The sequence below is a fragment of the Balaenoptera musculus genome, chromosome X (assembly GCF_009873245.2).
Source record: "Balaenoptera musculus isolate JJ_BM4_2016_0621 chromosome X, mBalMus1.pri.v3, whole genome shotgun sequence".
NCBI lineage: Eukaryota > Metazoa > Chordata > Mammalia > Artiodactyla > Balaenopteridae > Balaenoptera > Balaenoptera musculus.
This window is the reverse complement of record NC_045806.1, coordinates 45,908,564-45,930,118: the sequence shown is the minus strand read 5'-3', so window position 1 is coordinate 45,930,118 and position 21,555 is coordinate 45,908,564. Positions and strand designations below refer to the sequence as shown.

The following is a 21,555-nucleotide window of genomic DNA, read 5'->3' as shown; positions in this document are numbered from 1 at the left end:
GCCTCAGCTGGGAAAATTTGAAGGCTGGATGGCCAAGAGTTTGAATCATCTGAAGTCTCATTAACTCACATGTCTGGTGCTGGGCTGGGAGGACCCAAAGACTGGAAGTACCAAGCAGAGTGCCAACATGTGACCTCTCCATGTGACTAGCTTCCTCACTGCCTGATGGCCTCAAGGCAATCAGACTTCTTATGTGGTTGCTCAGGGCTCTAAGTGTGAGTGAGTGTTGCAGGAAGCAGTGCAGAAACTAAAGTTGCCTTTTCTGACCTAGTCTCAGAAGTCATGCAGTGTCACTTCTGTCACATTCTATAGGCTACAAATGAGCCTGCTCAGGTTCAACGGGAGGGAACATAGACCCCACCTATTAATAGGAAAAATGTCAAAGAATTTGGGGCCATGCTTTAAAGCCACCACACACACAAAACTATGGAGAACGATATAAAATACACCCAAGAATCCATGACTGAAAATTGTGCATTAACATTTTTGCTAGATTTGCTTCAGATCATTTTTTAAACAAGTAAAATATCAATATCGCCTTAAAGAAAGGACTTCAACCTCCTGAATTGCCTGTTCTAGAATCTGCATACTGCTTATACAGAAAGTCTCCTTTATATTAATAACAATAGCTAACCAACCAAGGAATCTTTAAATCTAGGTCAGATACCACCACCACCTCTTTTTTTCCTGTGACATTGACTTTTTTCATTAATTAAAAAGAGTGAAATCCCATACACTCACCAATGAGAATCAACAGTTATAAAGATTTTGCCATAGTTGATTCATCTATAACTTTCTTCTTTTTTTAAAAACTGTCTAAAGCAAATACCAGATAGTGTCATTCCCTCCCCACGCCACCATGTACTTCAGTATGCATCTCTAAAGTATACATTTTCTCACATAACCACTGTCCTGTCATCATATATAACAAAATTAATAATAATTTGATAATTCCTTGATGTTATCTAATACTAAGTCCATAATCAAATTTCCTTAATTGTCTAACAAAAAAAGGCATTTTCATAGTGGATTTGTTTAAATCTGGATCTGAACAGGGTCCATATGGCATTTGGCTGTCACGTTTTTTGAATATCTCTTAATCTAGAGAAATCCCTTCCTTTTTTGTTTGATCCTGTTGATTTGTTATAAAAACTAGTATAATTGTCCTTGAGCACATCCCACCTTCTAGATTTGTTTGTTTGCTTCTTTGTGACATTGTGCTTTTAAAGAAACCAGGCCAGTTATCTTATAGGATGACTGTTTGCCCTCAGTGTCATTTAACTTGTTTTTTTTTTTTTTAATCTCTGTGTTTTCTAAAAACTGGAAGTAATATGAACTGCTTACTTGATGTTAGGTCTTGGCAAAACTACTTCCCAGGTGATGCTGTAGATTTCCTATTGCATTGCATTAGGAGGTGCATGAAGTTGGCCATCTTTCTGTTAGTGACAATAAGGGGATGATCTCCTGATTTCATCATTGTAAGGTTAGTTTTTTTTTCTCGAGACTAGCAAGTCATCTGTGAGATAATACTTTGGTACTGTGTGAATATCCAATTCCCTAGAATCAGTTATTTCATTAGGGCTTACAAACCTGTGATTTTCTAATTTTGTCATTCCTTTTACATTTATTAGCTGACATTCTTCTGTAAAGAACAGCTTTCCCTCATCATCTGGGGCTGTTTGGTTATCCTGAAGTACACTTCCTATGTAAAATGTGGGATGAGTAACTATTTTTTGATTCAAGATTGTTAAGGCATTATATAAAAAGGTTATACAAGAAGATGATCTTCTTTAGGAACTCATAGCCTGGTTATTAGATAGAATAACACACATCAGCATTAGGGAATGAGACAGGATAGTATGTGCTACGTATTAAGTGACTTGTACATAAGTTCAGGGGAGGGGAGAGGTCAATGTGAGCCAAAGAGGTCCTGGACGTTTTGCATAGAAGATTGATTTCAGCTTACTTTTGAATAATGGGCAGGTTTTAAAGAGGTGGACAAAAGGGAAGAGGGTACTCCAGGCCGTGTAGATGGTGAGGATGAAGGCACAGGGGGAGAGGATGAGCTGTACGTGTTCTGGAGGTGTAATAAGGAAGCCATTCTGTCTGGAGAAGCTGAGGATATGGGAGTGGAAATAAGGTTGGGGAGGTAGGTAGGGAGCAGAGCATGGACAACTTTACATGCCAATTCAGGGAAATTAACTTTTATCCTTTAATCAGTGTGTGCTTTGTGTACCATGGGCATTTGTGAATTAGCTTTTTACCCAATGGGAAGCAAAATCTGGCTTTGTAAAAAGCTAGAAGCAGGAAAACCAATGAGACCACCTTTGGGGGGCTCAGAGGTAGGGAATATGATTGTCATTCAGGTAAATGTCTTCATCCTGTTCCCTGTGCAGCCCGTGTGACCCCAACTCTACCGAAGCAGGACCGTCCTGTGCGTGAGGGGACCCGGGTAGCTTCCATTGAGACAGGCTTGGCTGCAGCAGCTGCAAAGTTGGCCCAGCAGGTAAGTGCTGACACTCAGGCAATGGCCCTGCCACTGATCCCAGTTTGACTTGGAGCCTCAAAACCCAGACCTCCAGGCTGACAGGTCCCACTGTTGTCTCATTGGCAAGTGGGTAACTTGTGATCTTTATCCATGGCAGTATCCCAGCTCCCTCCTATATCCTACATATACCAACTCAGTGACAAGCTACTTCCACAGGGCACACCGTTGAAATGATTTAGGATGAAAGAAAATAGGGGTCCAGAGAAAAGCCCTTGAAGATATCACTTGCCTTTCTGGGTGTGTAAAATCCTCTCAGATGGGAAGGACCAAGTCTGTCCTTGGGTGAGAGCTCTTTTCTTCAGATGGAGCTCCAAGGAGGTGACTCAGTTGAGTACACTCAAGTTTGTCAGTCTCTCATCAGTATCGGAATTTGGTTTTTTCGGGGAGAGGCTTTTCTTGTCCTCTGTACCAAATACTTTACCTGATCTTCACCCCATGCTTCCCAAGAAAACTTCACCCACTAATTTTTGTCCTAGAATCAAGTTGACTTCCTAGCATGTTATAGTTTTCAAAGTTCTTAAATGTGCTTGGCAACCCTGGGAGCAGTTGGAAGTGAATCTTGTGGTTTTCTCCTTATCAGTAGTATCCCCTTAGATCCTCATGCCACATCCTATAGCTTAGAGCATTTATTGAGCATCTGCTTTATGTTAGGTGCTTCCATATACAGTGTCTCATGTAATCTGCTCAATAACCCTTTTCAATAGGTAATATTTTCATCATTTTACAGGTGAAGAAAATGAGGCTCTCTTTAAGTGACTAGTCCAGGATAATACAGCCAGTAAATGGAGGAGACAAGATTCAAACTCATATCCTCTAACTTAAGATTTCATGTTACTTGCTATTTAAATAAAGTGAAATAGTTAAATGTTTATATAATTCCGTAATTACATCCTATTTAAATAAAATTTAATAGAATGATGTTTTTCATATGATGTTCTGTGGAGTTCCAGAGTTTAGAAATGTTTTGGACGCTATTGATGGAAGCCAGCAGAGACCAACCAGGCCAGGCAGCCATTCATTGTCCAGAACTTTTCTCTATTATGTATATCCTAGTGCCATGTAAGATGTAATTTGAAAAAAAAAGGAAGTTTGACTGCTTTAAATGAACAAATTAATTAAAGGTGTGAAGACTACTCTTAGTACCTTCTATGGAGCTCACTTCTGGTTGAGTTGATCAGGGATGACCTCAAAGAAGAGGTTTTGAAATTGGGAAGGATTTTGCAGGCTAAGCTTTTGGAGGGGAAAGGGAGGCATTCCAGGAGAAGGGGATTCCTTGGTAAGCACACAAGGCCCTCTTGATTTGCCCTCTGGTTACCTCTCCTCCCTGACCTTGTGTCAACCCTTCATGCATGCCCTTTACACCAGCCATACTATTGCATTACGGTACTCATTGTTCATTCAGTGTATCAGACTGTCTCATGCCTCTGTGCCTTTGCACAAGCTGTTCCTTCTGCCCATTGGGAATCGTGCCCTCTCAGATGCCTTTACCTAACAGCCCTTCACACCATCCACCACCAGTTTATTTCAGTGGCCTTCTGTGCTTCCATAGCATTCTCATGGTACTTACAATCATAAGTATACTTTTCTGTGTTCCTTATTAAACTGTAAGGGCCTCAAGGGTGGAGACATATCTAATTTAACTTGGTATCCCTACTGTGCTAAGCATGTGTTTAGTCATTGTTGGTTGAGTGAATGAATGAATGAATGAAGAAAAGAATGAATAGATCTTTTTGGATTGGAGGCTTCTTGTTGGGGAATGGAGTAAGATAAATAGAGGTTAAAAAATGAATTCTGGAGCCAGCCTGCCTGAGTTCAAATCTTCTCCCTCCCACTTGAGCAAGTTACTTAATTTCTCTGTGCCTCAGTTTCCTCGTAGACTCTGTCTAAGGATTAGATGAGATAATATATGTAAAAGCTCTGAGAACAGCACTTGCCACACGGTAAGTACTATAGACTCATTAGCTTTTCATCATTATCACTACAGGTTGGCTAGGTATAAGTGGCCAGACGATGGATGACCATAAATGTCAGGCCAGGGAGTCTGAACTTGGGTGGGGACTTGCTAATGGCCTTTTGAGATAAGGTGAAAGTGGCCCTGTCATAAGATAGTCTAGTCTTCTCTGAGGGGATCTGGATGAAGTATATGAAAAGGAGATTGGCAACAAAGGTAGAAAATTTTAAACTGTGTGATCTAGGTATGAAGAGATAATTTCTGGATTCAGATGAGAGAAATGGGGGCAGAAATGCAGTTCTTGGTATGGATGGAGTAACAAGCATTTTGGCTGAGAAAAGAGACTCTGAAGACAGATGGCTTGGGTCTGAATTGCAGCTTGGCCACTTACTGTTCCTATAACCTTAGGAAAGTGACTTAACCTCTCTGCCAGTTTCTTCTCATAAAAAGGGAATTATAGGGCTTCCCTGGTGGCGCAGTGGTTGAGAGTCTCCCTGCTAATGCAGGGGACACGGGTTCGAGCCCTGGTCTGGGAAGATCCCACATGCTGCGGAGCAACTGAGCCCGTGAGCCACAACTGCTGAGCCTGCGCGTCTGGAGCCTGTGCCCCGCAGCGGGGGGGGGGCCGCGTTAGTGGGAGGCCCGCGCACCGCGATGAGGAGTGGCTCCCGCACCACGATGAAGGGTGGCCCCCGCTTGCCGCAACTGGAGAAGGCCCTCGCACGAAACGAGGACCTAACACAGCTAAGGATAAATAAATAGATAAATAAAAAGAGTAGCTATTAAATTAAAAAAAAAAAAGGGAATTATAATTCTTTTTTTCTCATGCTTCATAGGAGTATTAAATGAGTTAAATTATAGAACAGTGCCTGGCATATATTACTAATATTATTATTCTCGTCCCACAGAAATTCCTAAGGTAGCCACAGCCTGTCAGATCTTCCGAAGGCAGGAGTAGACCTGTGTTGCCAAGAGAAGGCAAAGAAATGTAATCACTGAGTTGGTCTCTGTGGCCGTGTAGCATTTCAGAAGGTGAAGTCGTTCACATGCTCTCAGCACCACCTTTCCAGGTTCTCAGGGGTCCAGGTGCCCACTATAAAGGTACCCACTACACAGTGGATAGTATATTCATAGAGCAATGGATGGATGAAATCCAAGATATTGTGAGAAGTGACACAACTCCTTATTCATCCCTCCCATCCAAAACTGAGATTTTAAGATCCAGTGACCTGGAAGACTGTCCTCTATTAAACAAAAGACCAGCAAGAAGAAGAGAAACCATTGTAAGAGATGAAGATAGAATAATAGTTTCCCATTTGTTGAGTACCTACTATGTGCTATGTGTTTTTATGTCATTATTTAATCTTTCCAGCAACCCTGAAAACCAGCTATTGTTTTGCCCATTTTACAGATGAGGCAATTGAATTTCAGAAAGGTTAGTAACTTGACCAAGGTCATCCAACTTAGGGAGCACAAGCCTAGATTTGAAGTTTATCAAATTTATCACAAGTTTATCTCATTCCAAAGCTGCTACTCTTTCACTGGCAGATGTCCCATTTTGAGAATTGTGCATGGTGGGTGTTCAGATAGACCTGGTTGAATCCTGAACACAACTGTTCAGCTGTGGGGCTTTGGGCTCAAGTTACTTAATATCCCTGTACCTCAGTTTTCTCATCTGTAAACTGAGGGATTTTCCTTCTCAGGGCTGTTCTAAGGAGTAAATGAGGTCAAACATATAAAGTGCCTCAGCTGCTGGTGTAAATTTAGCTATTATTATTAGGCATGTCCATGGTTCACCTCATAAGTGGTAATTCTAGGACCAAAACGCAAGTCTCTGAACTCATTTACCCTTCTGTTGCCATTGTACTGATTAATAGCAGTGTTGACTTAAGAATGGATGGTACCAAAGGACCTGAGGTATTGGAAGGCCTGTGTGTTGTGTGTACATATATCCAGGCTAAGCTTGGAGTAGGGGCAGGTTGCAGAACCACACTGACCACTGTCTAGATTCCTTTCTGGGAAATTTTCTTCTCTTTTCTTCACTCCTAAATTCTCCCCTCCCATTTGGCTTGTGTTTCAGGAGCTACAGAAGGCCCAAAAGAAGAAATATATCAAGAAGAAGCCTTTGTTGAAGGAGGTAGAACAGCCTCGCCCTCAAGAGCCTAATCTCAGCGTGGCAGTACCAGCCCCAACTCTGGCCACTACACCCCAACTTCTCACCTCCTCCTCGCCCCTGCCTCCCCCTGAGCCTAAACAAGAGGCCCTCTCAGGAAGTCTTGCTGACCATGAGTATACTGCTCGTCCCAATGCCTCTGGCATGGCCCAGGCAAACCGCAGCACCACACCCATGGCCCCTGGTGTCTTCTTGACCCAGCGGCGCCCTTCAGTTGGCTCCCAGAGCAACCAAGCAGGACCAGGTATGACTGCCATATGGTTGTAGAACTGAGAAGGATCTTAGGGTCACTGGCTTCAAACCCTTAAGCATTCTGGTAAATGAGAACACCTGGGAGGGACACTGATGGGCAACCTAAGATACTTGGACTTGACCTCATAGGCCATGAAGAGACATTGACTGGTGTTAAGCAGAGACAAACTCAGATGTGGGTTTGGAAAGATCCTTCCGGTGGGCCAGAGTGGAGGGTGGGCTGAAGGTGGGAAGTCTAGGAAGGAGGCACATACACAAGTCCAGGCTGCAGTGAAGAGAGGCTAGGGCTCTGGCAGAGGGAATGAAGGAGGGGATAAATTGATCAAATATGGAGAAGGTCACTTGGGACATGGGAGGTGATTTGATGTGGGGAAAGAAGAAGCAGGGAGGGCTCAAGCCCTCCTTTTCCTCACTTTGGCTCTGAAAGCCCAGTCCCTAGAGTACGCAGCTCAAGGGTGATGAGATTGGTGCGGCATTGGGATGATGAAGATGGGGGTTTCTAATGAAACAAGGCCCTGGGAGTGGCAACTTCAGGGACACTGAGCTATAATCACTAACCAGGCACTTGTTCAATCCTGGTAGGCAGGATAAGAAGATGAAGAGGCACAATCACCTTGCAGAAGTTAGGAAGGAAAATGATTGGGACCAAAGAAATCAGTGGGGAAAAGTAACCAGACAGAGTAACCAGGGGGTCTGTAACCACTGCAGGAGGTCATAGGAGGAAGAGCCAAAGCATGTGGTGTTGGATGGGAGTAGTTAAGGAGGGCCTCTTGGCCCAAGATGGTCCTGGAGCCAGGCATAAGGATGGGGAGACTCTGTGGGCAGAGGAACAGAGGAGGGGGGTGGCCCAAGGACAGTTGGTGGTGGAGCTGCTGCTGGCACCCTTGCCATATCCTTTGCTTACCTCTCCCTTCCCCCACAGGAAAGCGTCCCAAAAAGGGCCTGGCTACAGCAAAGCAGAGACTCGGCCGTATCCTGAAAATCCACAGAAATGGCAAACTGCTTCTGTGATCCCCTTTGTGTCCTGCCCCTCACCCCTTCACCCCCATTGCCTTCTCCGTTGTCAATTCTCGGGGCACTCCTGGATCCTACCTGCCCCGGACAAGGTGCTGAGGCGCATTGTCCTGCTTTCTTGGAACTGACCAAAGGCACGGACTCTCCCATGGGCCCCTTCACCTACTCCCTCAGCTCCCTTCCCCACTTCCACTGGAGCATCCTGCCTTCCTTTTCCATATCTCTGAGTAGCCAGTAAATGGGAGAGGTTTCCAGCTGACTAGAGCCCTCTTTTCTGCTGCCCCAATCCATTTCCCTTTCACCAGCTTTGTCTGCCCTTTACTGTCATCCCCACTTAAAGCTGGAAAGCAGGACAAGGAGAGGCATGAGGAGAGCCTGGGCCCCTCGGTATTTCCCTGGTCATGAAGTGGGAGGCCCAGTGCTCAACACTTTCTGCGGCTCCAGCCCTGTCTCCAGAAGCCTGCCCACCTCTGCCCATTCTCCTTCCTCCTCTTAGCCCAATGGATGTGTCCCACTCCAGACTCGTTCCTGGGAGAAGGCTCTGGCCTCTGCCCCCTCTTGCCAAATGCTTCATGGAAATAAAGAGGAGGGCCCAGAGTCTTCTTACTGCCCCACCGTGGGCCATTTCCAGAGTGGCCTAGAAAGGCCATGGGCTGACTTCATTCATCCTTGGGAAGAAGAGAGATTCCTGTCACTTCTCAAGGTGGGGAGAGGACCCACACCCAAGACTTTGACCGAGACTTTGTAGCCCATTGGAGGAAGCTACTTTTGGGTGGCCACAGACGAAGCCACCTCTCCCAGGGTGAGCTCCAGGGATTTGCCTAGAGTTTGAGGTCCTGCAGAACATTACCCACATAGCTTTGGCTGGGCCCCAGGAGGCAAAAACCATCTCCCAAACGCCTTGAAAGCATCTGCCACTGAAGCAGATAGCCCTTGCTCTACGGCCTGATCCCTTCACCCGTACCACAGAGCACAGCCTGGACCTTCTGGAGAGGATGCGGCAGGACAGCTCACCCCAGGTTCTCCATCAGGAGCCTCCCTGCTTCTCTCCCCACCTTGAGGTCTTGGTCTGAAGAAGACTTCAGAACTCACATCTTCACTCCTGGACCTGTACACTCCCAGATGTCAGGTGGACGCTCAAGCAGAGTGCTGATGTGGGGGGAGCCCGAGCCTAGGAGCGGAGATGCCCACCTGTAAAGGAGCAGATCATGTGAACCTCCCACCCCCTCTTCCCTTTGTCAATGCTTCTATTGTCCAGACAGTGCCCACCCCCTCCCTCACCCTCCCCCAGCTCCCTCCACCTCCACCTGTCTTTGCCTCCCTGGTGACCTGGACTGGATGGAGAATGTCTCCCTCTCTCCATTTCGGCACTGCCCAAGTGGAGTGCTTCATTGTCTTCTACCCCCACCTCCTCCACTTTAACTTCACCTCAGTTTTCCCAGTGCTTCTGGGGAACTTCACAGCTACCGTGCAGGCCACAGGGAATATGTGAGGCTTCCCCGGTCGTCTTCGTGTCTCCAGTTTGTCTTTCTTTTCTCCACAGCCCGACATCTACTCTCCTTCCTTGGAATCAGGGGTCCCTTAGCCCCATTTCCTTTTCCTATCTTGGGGGCCCCAGGGGCCAAGCAGTCCTCCATCTATTCACACCAAAGGCAAAAAAAGCCTGGCTACCTCCCCCTTAGCACGTGAGGTTCCCACTCCCCTCCCCTCTGTTTCTGCCCAGCTTTGCTTTTCTTGGGGATTTCAAAGCAACAGAGCGTAGTGAGGGGAGGGAAGGAGGGCAGCCTGTGTCCCTGTGTAGGCAACTGCCTGACTAGGCCCTGACTGCTGTAACCAAGACCAGGACCCCAACCCTTCTGCCCATTAACACCCCCCTCCCCTTGATCTTTCAAAGGCAGCTAATTGCTAGCATATCCCCCCTGGTTCCAGGCCTCTTTCCATTCTGTTTCTTTGTTAAAAGTTTTGTGGAGCTGAAACCCAACCTCCATTTGACTGGGTTTCTGTTTAATTTAGTTGGGCTCTCAGAGCTGGCTGTTTGTTGTTTTGTGTTTTAAATGAAAAGCAAGTTTACCCTCAGATTTACGCTTTTCCAAAGAGGCTAGTGTGCTTTTTTTTTTTTTTTTTTTATTAATGTTTCAGGTTCTAAGTGAAGTGAGTTGGGGAGGGGTTGGGAGTGGTCGTAACCAAGGTTTAGAACATGATGAGAGAGTTACCTCTGGTCTCCAATCCCCAGCACAGAGCTGGGGCTTGGATAGGGGGCAGGGAGAGAGGATTTCTATTCACCTTTAATATATTTTTACAAAAAAGCAATTTAAAAACAAGCCCACCGCTTCTGTACATGTCTAAATATATTTTTAGAAGTGGGTAGGATTGTGAATTTCTGATGCAGGGCCTTTTTATAAACAGGTTAGAATAGCATCATACAGACTTCTCTGTTGGTTTTTTTTCCCCTGTTTTTTTCTTATGTTGTGTTACTAATGTAATTTATATATTTTTTTTAGATCCTCCCTTTCCTATAGAGATAAAAGTGATTTATCTTGGCAATTGCTTTGCTCAGCATTCTGTTTTTTTTTGGTGGTGGTGGGAGTGGTGGGGTGTTGGGGTCCAGGAGTACTGCCTTCTCTTTACATTCTGTCTCTCTCATCAACTCACCTCTTCCCTAATGCACAGCCTTATGCCTGAGGTGGGGAGGGGACAGGATCCCTGCCCTCACAAGAGACACAGTTCACACACCAAAAACGGATAGTCAAAAGTATAGTGAGCAGAAAAGAAAGGGGTGCAACAATTCAAAGGGGCCTGACAAGTTTGTTGGGAAGGCTTTCTATGGCTTCCATGGGCTGTTTTTACTGGCTATACCTGTATCCTCTTTCTGTGAATGTGAAGCTGTGGGGTTTTATTTTTTCTTCCCCTTCTCTCTCTCTCTCTCTCTCTCTGACATGTTTCTCCAAGCTGAACTTGATTACTGTGTTTAGGGCCAGTGCAAGGGATATAATTATTAGAGCTAGCATATCATGCTCATTTCCTTGTGCCAGATACTGCTCTTAGTGTTCTGTGTATATTGATTCATTTCATCGTCACCAATATCCTCATGCTACTGATGAGGAAGCAGGCAAAGGAAACTTCCGGCATCACACATCATACGTTGTGGAGCCAACCTGGTTCCACAGTCTGTGTTCTTATTACTCTGTTCTAGCACCTCTCACTGATAACCACTACCGTTTAAGTGCCTTTTCTGTGCCAGGCGTCGGGCTAGGGATTTTACCTAGGATATGTCATTTAATTCTCACTGACAACCCCAGGAGATAGTTACTAGCCCTATTTTACAGTGAAGGAGACTGAAGCTTGCCACTGGCCTTCCACAGCAGGATCTCCCTGATGCCAAAATTCATGTTCTTTCCTCTCATCATGTTAGAAAATCTTCAGCAGCTCAATAACCCAACGGAAGTTTATTGAGCACTTGTGTGCAAGACGTAGCATTGAGAGTTGTGTCCTGAGGAGAGCCCTTGGGGTGATGTCAGAAGCCTCAGTTCCAAATTTACCACCACCTGGACTCTCTGTGACCGACAGCAGGCTGCTTACTGTCTGAGGGTCACTGTAAAAGAAGTTTGAACCCAATCAGAATTTCTTCATCCTGGAGATTTTGCTTCTGTAGGCTCTGGGTTGAGGCTGGCTGGGTTTGGCACCTACCGGCTAAATGACCTCCTCCAGCTCTCCCAATATGAATCTTGGTATTGGGCAGGATGTGGATAGAGAAGGTTCTTGTCTGGGGCATGGGGAACTGTGTCTCCTGGTAGAGGGGCAACAGGGAAGAGAGGAGGGATTTTAGAGCCCTTGCAGGAATGGTGGGCTGGGTTCTCTCTGTCACCAACTCCCACCCCACCCTTTCCAGTAAGGGGCCAAAGCACTGTCACCAGCCTCAGGTTAGAGGATAAGCTAGAGTCTTGGTCACCTTACTCCTCATCTAGGCAGGAGGTACCAGCAGATGAGAGGCTTCTGTCTAAAAAATGGAAGGAGAACAAGAATACCCAACTTCAGTCTTCTCTCTTTCCAATATGGAGTGGGAAAGTGCACAGGACTTGTCACTAAGAGCCTGCCTTCTCCGTGATTAACCAAGTAATTTGGGGGAGATTGCTTGTCTTGATGTCAGATGGAATGATCTCACCTATGGAGCCCTCTAATGCATGGTCACTCCTAAACTTTCTGGATGCTGTTAATTCCCATACTGAATCCTCTAGCCCTGACCTGTCCTGAGTACACATCACACATGCTTCTGCTTGCCTGTATTGTGTTCCCTGCCTCAAGTACACAGGCTCCTCCCTTTCCATCAGGACCCTGTTCACACCCAGTTGACTGAAATGGCACTTGTCTCCAGTAAGCTGAGTGGAGGAGAAGAGCACCGTATGGTACAATGTGATGATAGAGATGAGCACAGGAGGCTGGTCAGGGAATCTGTCCCAGCGAAGCTGGGAGTTCAGACAAGGCTTCCTGTCAGGGGTAGTGTTTGAGCTGAAGGATGCAAATTAATTAGACAATCAGGCAGAGAACAGTGGGAAGAGTATTCCAAACCAAGGCAATAGCATGAATAAAAACAGAAGTGGAGGCAAAAAAAAAAAAAAAATCCATGTGCATATAGAGGACAGGCAATTTAGTATAACTGCAGCTGTAACTCATCTGGGGGAACATATGCAGAGTCTCCAAGAAGGAATGTTTAGTTTGAGAAGGTATATGATCCAAATTGATTAGTTTTTAGGCACAATATTTATTTTAAAACCTCAGATAATGGAGGATATGTAATTTGATGTTTGTCGAAAGACATAGCTGTATCCCATGAATGACAGAGAATCATTAAAGGGGTTTAAGCAGAAAATGGCATGATCCAACTTGCTTTTTAAAAAGATCCCCTTGCCAGTCATAGGAGTGAATTAGGAGGGAGAGAGATGAAGATAGGGAGATGAGTGAGGAAGTTACTGAAAGAAGGATGGGGAGGGCACCATCTTCTAATGCCCCATCAAATGCCACTTCCCTAAGGAAGTCTTCACCCAACTCTGCAGTCGATTCTGACCTTTTCTTGACTTCTACATCTCATAAAGTGTGGATATTCCAGGCCATTTCCAGGAGGCAGAACCATGGAGTCAGCCACTTATACAACCTAAGTGATAGAAGTTGCACCCCTCTATCCCCATTTTCAGCTTTTTAACTGTCAGGAAAGCTCTCCTTTCCTATAGGACCACAACATAATGCCAGCACTCACCAATGAATGTGGTAAGAGAGATACAATACCCATTTTATATTTTCCTTGTCAGGAGTCCAGCAAGCCTCCATCACATTCCATTCCATTCTATCATACACAGCCTTTCAGGGTTATCTCCCCAAAGTCCTCTCTTCATCATCTCTTTCTGCATAAAAACATCCATGGCTTCCCACTGCTTATTGCGCCTTCTGGGTTTCAAGGCTTTTCTATCATTGGTTCAGTTCTACAATGGTTTATCAAAGCTTATTTTGTGTCAGGCCCTGTGCATGTCTTTGGAGGACTTAATCCTAAGGAGCATGTGGTTTAGTACACAGACATGGAAACCCAAGTACAGCAATACTAGGATAAATACTGTTACGAATAAGTATAGGGTGCTATGGGAGCATGAAGGAAGGAGACCAAACCCAGTCTGAGGAGCAGGAAAGACTTCTAGGAAGAAACAACACCTGAGTTGACTATTGAAGGGCAATTCACCAGGCAAGGGAAGGCAGAAGGATGAGTTGGAATAGAGCATTACAAGCAAAAGGAACAGCATAAGCAAAAGTAGAAAATCAAAGCAGCCTGGTTTGTGGGTGGAACTACAAGACTTTGAGTTGAGTTGGTGTACAGGCTGGGGTGAGATGGCAAATGTTGGGGGATGAAGCTGAAGAGGTTGGCAGGAACGCAATCATGAAGGTCCGGTTTATGTTTCAGAACGTTCTTTCTGGCGATCCTTGGGGTGGGGAGAGACAAAAGCGGGTTAGTGTGGAGGCCAGTGTGGTGTGAGGGTGGTTGCAAGATTCCAATTAAGATGCAGTGAGGTCTAAACCAGGGCAGTGGCTATGAAGATACTAGAGATGTTAACCCACAACTCCCTTTTTTATTTCCCTGATATTTTACTATGAACATTTTCAAGCATTCAGAAAATCAAAGTAATTATACAGTGAATACCCATATATTTACCATCTAGATTCTACAATCAGTGTTTTACTACACTTGTTTTGTCAAATATATCTATCCATCCCTCTATCCATCAACCCATCTTATTTTTTATGCATTTCAAAATTTGATACCTGTAACCCATTCTCTTAAACACTTCTGCATGCATGCCATAAACTAGAGTTCAATATATGTTTGTGATTCTTTTTTAGCTAAAATATTCACACAATGAATACAACTTTCACATACTTTAAGAGTATAATTTCATGTTTTGATAAATGTATATACCTGTGTAACCCACACCCTTATCAAGACACAGAACATTACCATCCACCCAGAAAGTTCCCACATGTCTCTTCCCAATCACAGCCCTTCTCCCTGCCACAGTAGGCCTTGAGTTTGAAAGGGTAGGATTTGAAAATAGATGATCTAGGAGGAGAGTCTGGGTGGATTCCCTTTTCAGCAAAGTCATGAAGGCAGGTAGCCATGGGGTATACACAAGCATTAGTAAACAAACTTGGATGGATGGATGCCTTTCAACCTCCCTCCTCTCCCCCTCCTGAGCCTCATCTTTATGGGTCAATTCATGAAATGGTGAGGCAGAGAGGAACTGAGTCAAGGGACTGCCGGGCCCTCAGGAACTAACAATCTTGTGGGGGAGATGGAGAGAAACATGGTCACAATTCCATGTGACAGATGTTGAATTTTGCATTGTACCAGGGTCAGTGCTATAACAGGAAAGAGTGGAAAGTGAGATAAAACAACACAGAAGTTCCACAAGGGTTTGGGGTGTGTGTAGGTGGGGGGAGAGGGGAGAGATAAGGCGAGTGGCTCAGACTCGGGAGGGACTGGAGGAGCTCAAAGGAAAAAGGGAGGAAGAGCATTTAGGAGCCATGAAAATTTACCTGGAGGTGAAAGGACTTAAATCTTAATGATGTTGACTTTTTGATAACATGTGTGGTAGACACAAAGATATTTTAAGTTGCAAGTAACAGAAAATGCAAGTCAAGCATGGGACATTGGCTTAAGTAATTGAAAAGCCTAAAAGTATGTGGATTTTAGGCACAGTTTAATCAGAGCTTTCGTATGTGTTAGCTTTGTCTTCAGGATATTTCTTCATCGTTAAAAGATGGCTGCACACAACAGCAAAAGAAAACATGAAAACAAAACAAAAAAAACGAAAAGACAACCTACAGAATGGGAGAAAATATTTGCAAATGATACGACAGACAAGGGCTTAATCTCCAAAATATACAAACAGCTCATACAATTCAACAACAACAACAAAACCAAACAACTAGGGACTTCCCTGGTGGCACAGTGGTTAAGAATCCGCCTGCCAAGGCAGGGACATGGGTTTGAGCCCTGGTCCGGGAAGATCCCACATGCTGTGGGGCAACTAAGCCCATGTGCCACAACTACTGAGCCTGCACTCTACAGCCCATGAGCCACAACTACTGAGCCCACGTGCCACAACTACTGAAGCCTGCACACCTAGAGCCTGTGCTCTGCAACAAGAGGAGCCACCGCAATGAGAAGCCCGTGCACCACAATGAAGAGTAGCCCCCACTCGCTGCAACTAGAGAAAGCCCACATGCAGCAACGGAGACTCAACATAGCCAAAAATAAAATTTAAAAAAACAACAGCAAAAAACAACCCAATTGAGAAATGGGCAGAAGACCTTAATAGACATTTCTCCAGAGAAGACATACAGATGGCCAGTATGCACATGAAAATATGCTCAACATCACTAATTATTAGAGAAATAGAGAAATCAAGACTACAATGAGATACCACCTCACACCAGTCAGAATGAACATCATTAAAATGTCTACAAATCACAAATGCTGGAGAAGGTGTGGAGAAAAGGGAACCCTCCTACACTGTTGTTGGGAATGTAAGTTGGCGCAGCCACTATGGAGAACAGTATGGAGGTTCCTTAAAAAGCTAAAAAGAGAGTTACCATATGACCCAGCAATCCCACTCCTGGGCATATACCTGGACAAAACTATAATTCAAAAGTATACATGCACCCCTATGTTCATAGCAGCACTATTCACAGTAACCAAGACATGGAAACAACCTAAATGTCCATTGACAGAGGAATGGATAAAGAAGATGTGGTACATATATACAATGGAATACTACTCAGCCATAAAAAAGAACGAAATAATGCCATTTGCAACAACATGGATGGACCTAGAGATTATCATACGAAGTAAGTCAGAAAGAGAAAGACAAATACCATATGATATCACTTATATGTGGAATCTAAAATATGGCACAAATGAACCTATCTACAAAACAGAAACAGACTCACAGGGCTTCCCTGGTGGCACAGTGGTTAAGAATCTGCCTGCCAATGCAGGAGACACGGGTTCAAGCCCTGGTCTGGGAAGATCCCACATGCTGTGGAGCAACTGAGCCTGCGTGCCACGACTACTGAAGCCTGCATGCCTAGAGCCCATGCTCTGCAACAAGAGAAGCCACCACAATGAGAAGCCCGTGCACCTCAACGAAGAGTAGCCCCTGCTCACTGCAACTAGAGAAAGCCCACGCACAGTGACGAAGAACCAATGCAGCCAAAAATAAATAAATTCATTTAAAAATACCCCCCCCCCACACACACACACACAGACTCACAGACATAGAGAACTTGTGGTTGCCAAGGGAGAGTGAGGTAGGGGAGGGAAGGACTGGGAGTTTGGGATTAATTTAAAAAAAAAAACAGATGGCTGCACACAACACAGTGCTTCCATTTGTGCTCATTTGTCATCTTATACATTCTCTTTGGTGAAGTGCCTGTTGAAGTCTTTTGATTTTTTTTATTGGGTTGTTTGTTTTCTTGCTATTGAGCTTTGAGAGCTTTTTATATATGTAGGATACAAATTCTTTGTTGGATATGTGATTTGCAAATATTTTCTCCCAGTCTGTAGCTTGTCTTTTTATTCTCTTATCAGTATCTTTTGCTGAGCAACAGTGTTTAATTTTGATAAATTCCAATTTTATTTATTTTATGGATCGTCATGTTCAAGAGTTATTTGACTAACCCTAGGTCATGAAAATTTTCTCCTATGTTACCTTCTAAAAGTTTTATGTTTTACATTTAGATCTATGATCCATTTTGAGATACTTTTTGTATACTGTAAGAGGTTTAGATCAAGGTTCTTTTTTTGCCCCTGAGGTGTTCAATTGTACCAACATCACTTGTTGAAAAAACTGTCTCTGTTGAATTGCTTTTGTCCCTTTGTCAAAAATCAGGTAGCCTTACTTGTGTGGGTCTATTTCTGTAATCTCTAGTCTGTCCCATTAATGTTATGCTTCTATACTTCCACCAATACCACACTGTTTTGATTGTAGCTATATAGTAACACTTAATATCGAATAGAGTTATTCCTCCCACTCCATTCTTCTTTTTCAAAATGGTTGAGCTATTCTAGGGCCTGTGCCTTTTCATATAAATTTTAGAATAAGCTTTTCTGTTCCTATACATACCTTGCTGGTATTTTGAAAGAAATTGCGTTAAATCTATAGACCAATTTGGAAAGAACTGACATGTTGAGGGTTTTTTAATATTTTTAGATTTTTATATAATTTTAAATTGAAGTATAATATACACAAATAGAAAGGCACAAATTCAAAATGTACAGATTAAGGAATTGTCATAAAGTGAACACATCCCTGTAATCATTACCCAGTTCAAGAAATATAATGAGTAGCACCCAGGAGATTGCGTCTTAACACAAAAGAGATAAGAGATGAGCTCTTGAGATGAAGAGTCCCTTAAAGAGCTATACCCTCAAGGAAATGGATGAGAAAATAGCCTTCCTACTGGCATAAGGACACGAGGCAGCTTGTCTGTCTTGGCTTGGGCTTTGGATGGGGGACAACTTTTTCTTAACCGTGTAACTGAGCTTCACATGGGTTTGTGGTTCAAGCCCATACTACTTACATGGGCTGAGAACCTACAACTTGTAAAATTAACAGAAAACCTGATCTCTCTGGGGGATCTGACAAAAGCAAACACCAAACCTCAGTATGAACATGCTTGCAAGCCAGGCTGAACAGGAATTTCATAGATAAAACCCAGTTGAATGTGAACAAAATAATCCACAATAAGCAATAGACATCAAACAACAAACAGTAGGATTAAACCTTTATGAACTTCAGATAATTGAAGAATCTAAGGCTTAATTATGTTAAATTTGATTAAGAACATAAAAGAAGAAATAAAAAACATAAAAAAACAAAACACTATTTTACAAAAAGAGTAGGCAGATTTGAAAAAAGAACTAAAGCTGACCTCTAGAAATGAAAAATGCAGTAATTGAAAATTAAAACTCAGTGAATGAGTTAAACAGATTAGACACTGTTGAAGAGATAATTTAATTGGAACACAGATCTTCGGAAATTACTCAGCAGATAGCAACATAGAGTTAAAGAGAGAAAAAAGAGGCTAGGATATATGGAGGACAGAAAGAGAAGGTCTCACAAAGGAGTAATTGGATTTGCAGAAGGAATAAATAGGTGGGAAAGAGGGGGAAGGTAATATACAACTGCCAACTCAACATTTTCATTTGGAAATATGTCCAAAATGTAACGCCTGATCTTCCCTCCTCAAAACTGTTTCTCTCCTGGCCTCCCTCATATTAGTAGATGGCAACTTCATCCTTTCAGTTGCTCAAGCCAAAAACCTTAAGTAGTCCTTGATTCATCTCTTTCACACCCCATACCCAAGCTGTAGGCAAATCCCATTGGCTTTCCTTCAAAGTATTTCCAAAATCTGACCACTTTTCACCATCTCCACTGCTACCACCTTGGCCAGAACCATCATCATTTCTCACCTAGAAAATTACAATAGCCTCCTAACCCATCTCGCTGTTTCCTCCATTGCTTCTCTATAATCTAATTTCAACATGGTATCAAGGGAGATCTTTTCAAAAATATAAGTCAGAGACTTCTACTTGAGAGAAGATGGAGAAAACATACTTTTCTCTGTTCCATCCACTAAATACAACTTGGGTAATTACATATAAACAAACACAAGACTTTGAAAGGCAGAGAGAAAGCAGATCAGCTAAGGGCATTGGCACCTGAGAAACAGCACAGTGATAAGTTCCTTGGTTTGTTTGTGTTCTGTTTTGTTTTGCCTCATACATCCAGACTGGATACTGGAGAAGCTGGCAATCCACAAACACCAACAGATGCAGACAGAAAAATATCCAAGAAAAGCCTGCTTTCTCTAGCTAAAGGATCCATAAAGGGGTAACCTAGAAACAGAGAAAACTTTTAGACAATGACCATTTTACTCCAGCCAATCGCAGAAAAACTGTGGCTCCACCCCTACCCTCACCAACAAAGACTGAGTGAAGAGCCTAGACTCTTTGTGGGCTGTGATGAGAGGCTCCAACCTTCAACATGGTGGTGTCAGAGAAAGCCAAGTGGAGAACCTGGATTTCCACTCCCACCTAGCAGTAATGTTGTGGCACCATAATTTCCCTTATCAGAGTCTTCTCAGAAGAGGCCAGCTCCAACAAAAGATTTAACTAAGGTCCAGAGTCTCATAACAATACCCAAGTGTCCAGGTTTCAATAAAAAAAAAAGCACTTGTACTAAGAACCAGGAAAAGATCTCAAATTGAATAAGAAAAGACAATCAACAGATGCTAACAGCAAGATGAAATAGATGATAGGATCTTCTGACAAGTGTAAAAGAACCATTATAAAAATGCTCAACAAGCAATTACAAACCCACTTGAAATAAATGAAAAAGAAAAGTCTCAGCAAAGCAATAGAAGATATAAAGAAGAACCAAATGAAAATTTTAGAACTAAAATCTTAAATAACTAAAATTAAAAACTCAGTGGAGGGAGTTCCCTGGTGGCCTAGTAGTTAGGATTCCGGGCTTTCACTGCTGTGGCCTGGGTTCAATCGCTGGTCAGGGAACTGAGATCCCACAAGCCATGCAGCGTGCCAAAAAACCCAAACCGAAACAAACAAAAAACTCAATGGATGGGTTCAACAGCAGAGAGGACAAATGAGAAAATAATTAGAGAACTTGAAGATAGAACAATAGAAATGACCCAGTCTGACCACAGCTCCTGGAACTGATAGGTGACTTCAGCAAGGCTACAGGATACAAGATCAACATACAAAAAAAATCAACTGTATTTCTGTATACTAACAATCAATACCTGGAAGCTGAAATTAAGATTATGTAAATTTAAAATGTACAATCACTTAAAAATGCAATACTTACATGTAAATCTAACAAAACGTGTGTAGGACTTGTATGCTAAAAATACAAAATGCTGATGAAAGAAATCAAAGAAGATCTAAATAAACAGAGGCAGTTTGTGCTCATTGATTAGAAGACCCTACATAGTAAAGATATCAGTTCTCACCAACTGATATATAAGTTTAATACAATTTCTGTCAAAGCTCCCAGCAAGATTTTTTTTGTAGTTAGACAAGATTATTCTATTATTTGTATGGAAAGGCAAAGGAACTAGAATAACTACAGTGGGTTGAATGTTGTCCCCACCTCCCACAAAGATATATCCACTTCCTAACCCGCAAAGCCTGTGAATGTGACTCTATTCGGTAAAAGGATCTTTGCAATTGTGATTAAGTTAAGGATCTTGAGATGAGAGCATCATGGATTATCTGAATGAGCCCTGAATGCAATGACAACTATCCTTATAAGAGACAGAAGAGAAGGCACAGACACAAAGGATAAGGCCATTTGAAGATGAATGCAGAGATTGGAGTTATGCAGCCACAAGGCAAAAAACACCTGGAGCCACCAGAAACTGGAAGAGGAAAAGTATTCTCCCCTAGAGCTTTTGCAGGGAGAGCAACCCTACCAACACCTTGATTTCAGACATCTGGTCTCCAGGACTGTAAGAGAATAAATTTCCGTTGTTTTAAGCCACCAAGTTTGTGATAGATAATTTGTTATGGCAGCCCTAGGAAACTAATAAAACAGCTAAAACAATTATGGAAAAGGAAAAAAAGTGGGAAGAATCACTCTACTTGGCTTTAACACATTGTTTAGCCACAGTGATTAAGACTGTGGTTTCAGTGGAAAGATAGACACAGAGATCAATGGAACAGATAGAGAACACAGAAATAGGTAACCTATCTACACACAAATACAGCCAACTCATTTTTTTGGACAAAGGTGCAAAAACAATTTAATGGAGGAAAGATAGTCTTCAGCAAAAAGGTGCTGGAGCAATTAGATATCTATAGGGGAAAAGTGAACCCTGACCTAGACTTCACACCTTATGTAGAAATTAACACAAAATGGGTCATAAATTTAAATGTAAACATAAAATTATAAAACCCTCATAAGATAACGTATGAGAAATCTTTGGGACCTAGGGCTTGGCGAAGAGTTTTTAGACATGACACCAAAAACAGAAAAGAAAAAAATTTGATAAATT

The 21,555-nt window shown here is 43.1% G+C and overlaps 1 protein-coding gene across 6 annotated transcripts in view; it reads left to right on the top strand.

Moving 5' to 3' along the window:
* PHF8 (PHD finger protein 8) overlaps positions 1-10,469 on the top strand; it is an 87,455-nt gene extending 76,986 nt beyond the window's left edge. For 5 of the 6 annotated variants that reach the window (XM_036840225.1, XM_036840226.1, XM_036840228.1 and 2 more), the window contains 3 exons: positions 2,397-2,506; positions 6,580-6,916; positions 7,847-10,469. In XM_036840225.1, the coding sequence (XP_036696120.1) occupies positions 2,397-2,506; positions 6,580-6,916; positions 7,847-7,935 (536 nt within the window). In that variant the 3' untranslated portion in view covers positions 7,936-10,469. Of the gene's footprint in view, positions 1-2,396; positions 2,507-3,275; positions 3,374-6,579; positions 6,917-7,846 lie in introns of those variants that run through there. The other variant, XM_036840229.1, reaches the window with a different exon arrangement.
* Positions 10,470-21,555: the final 11,086 nt, after the last annotated feature.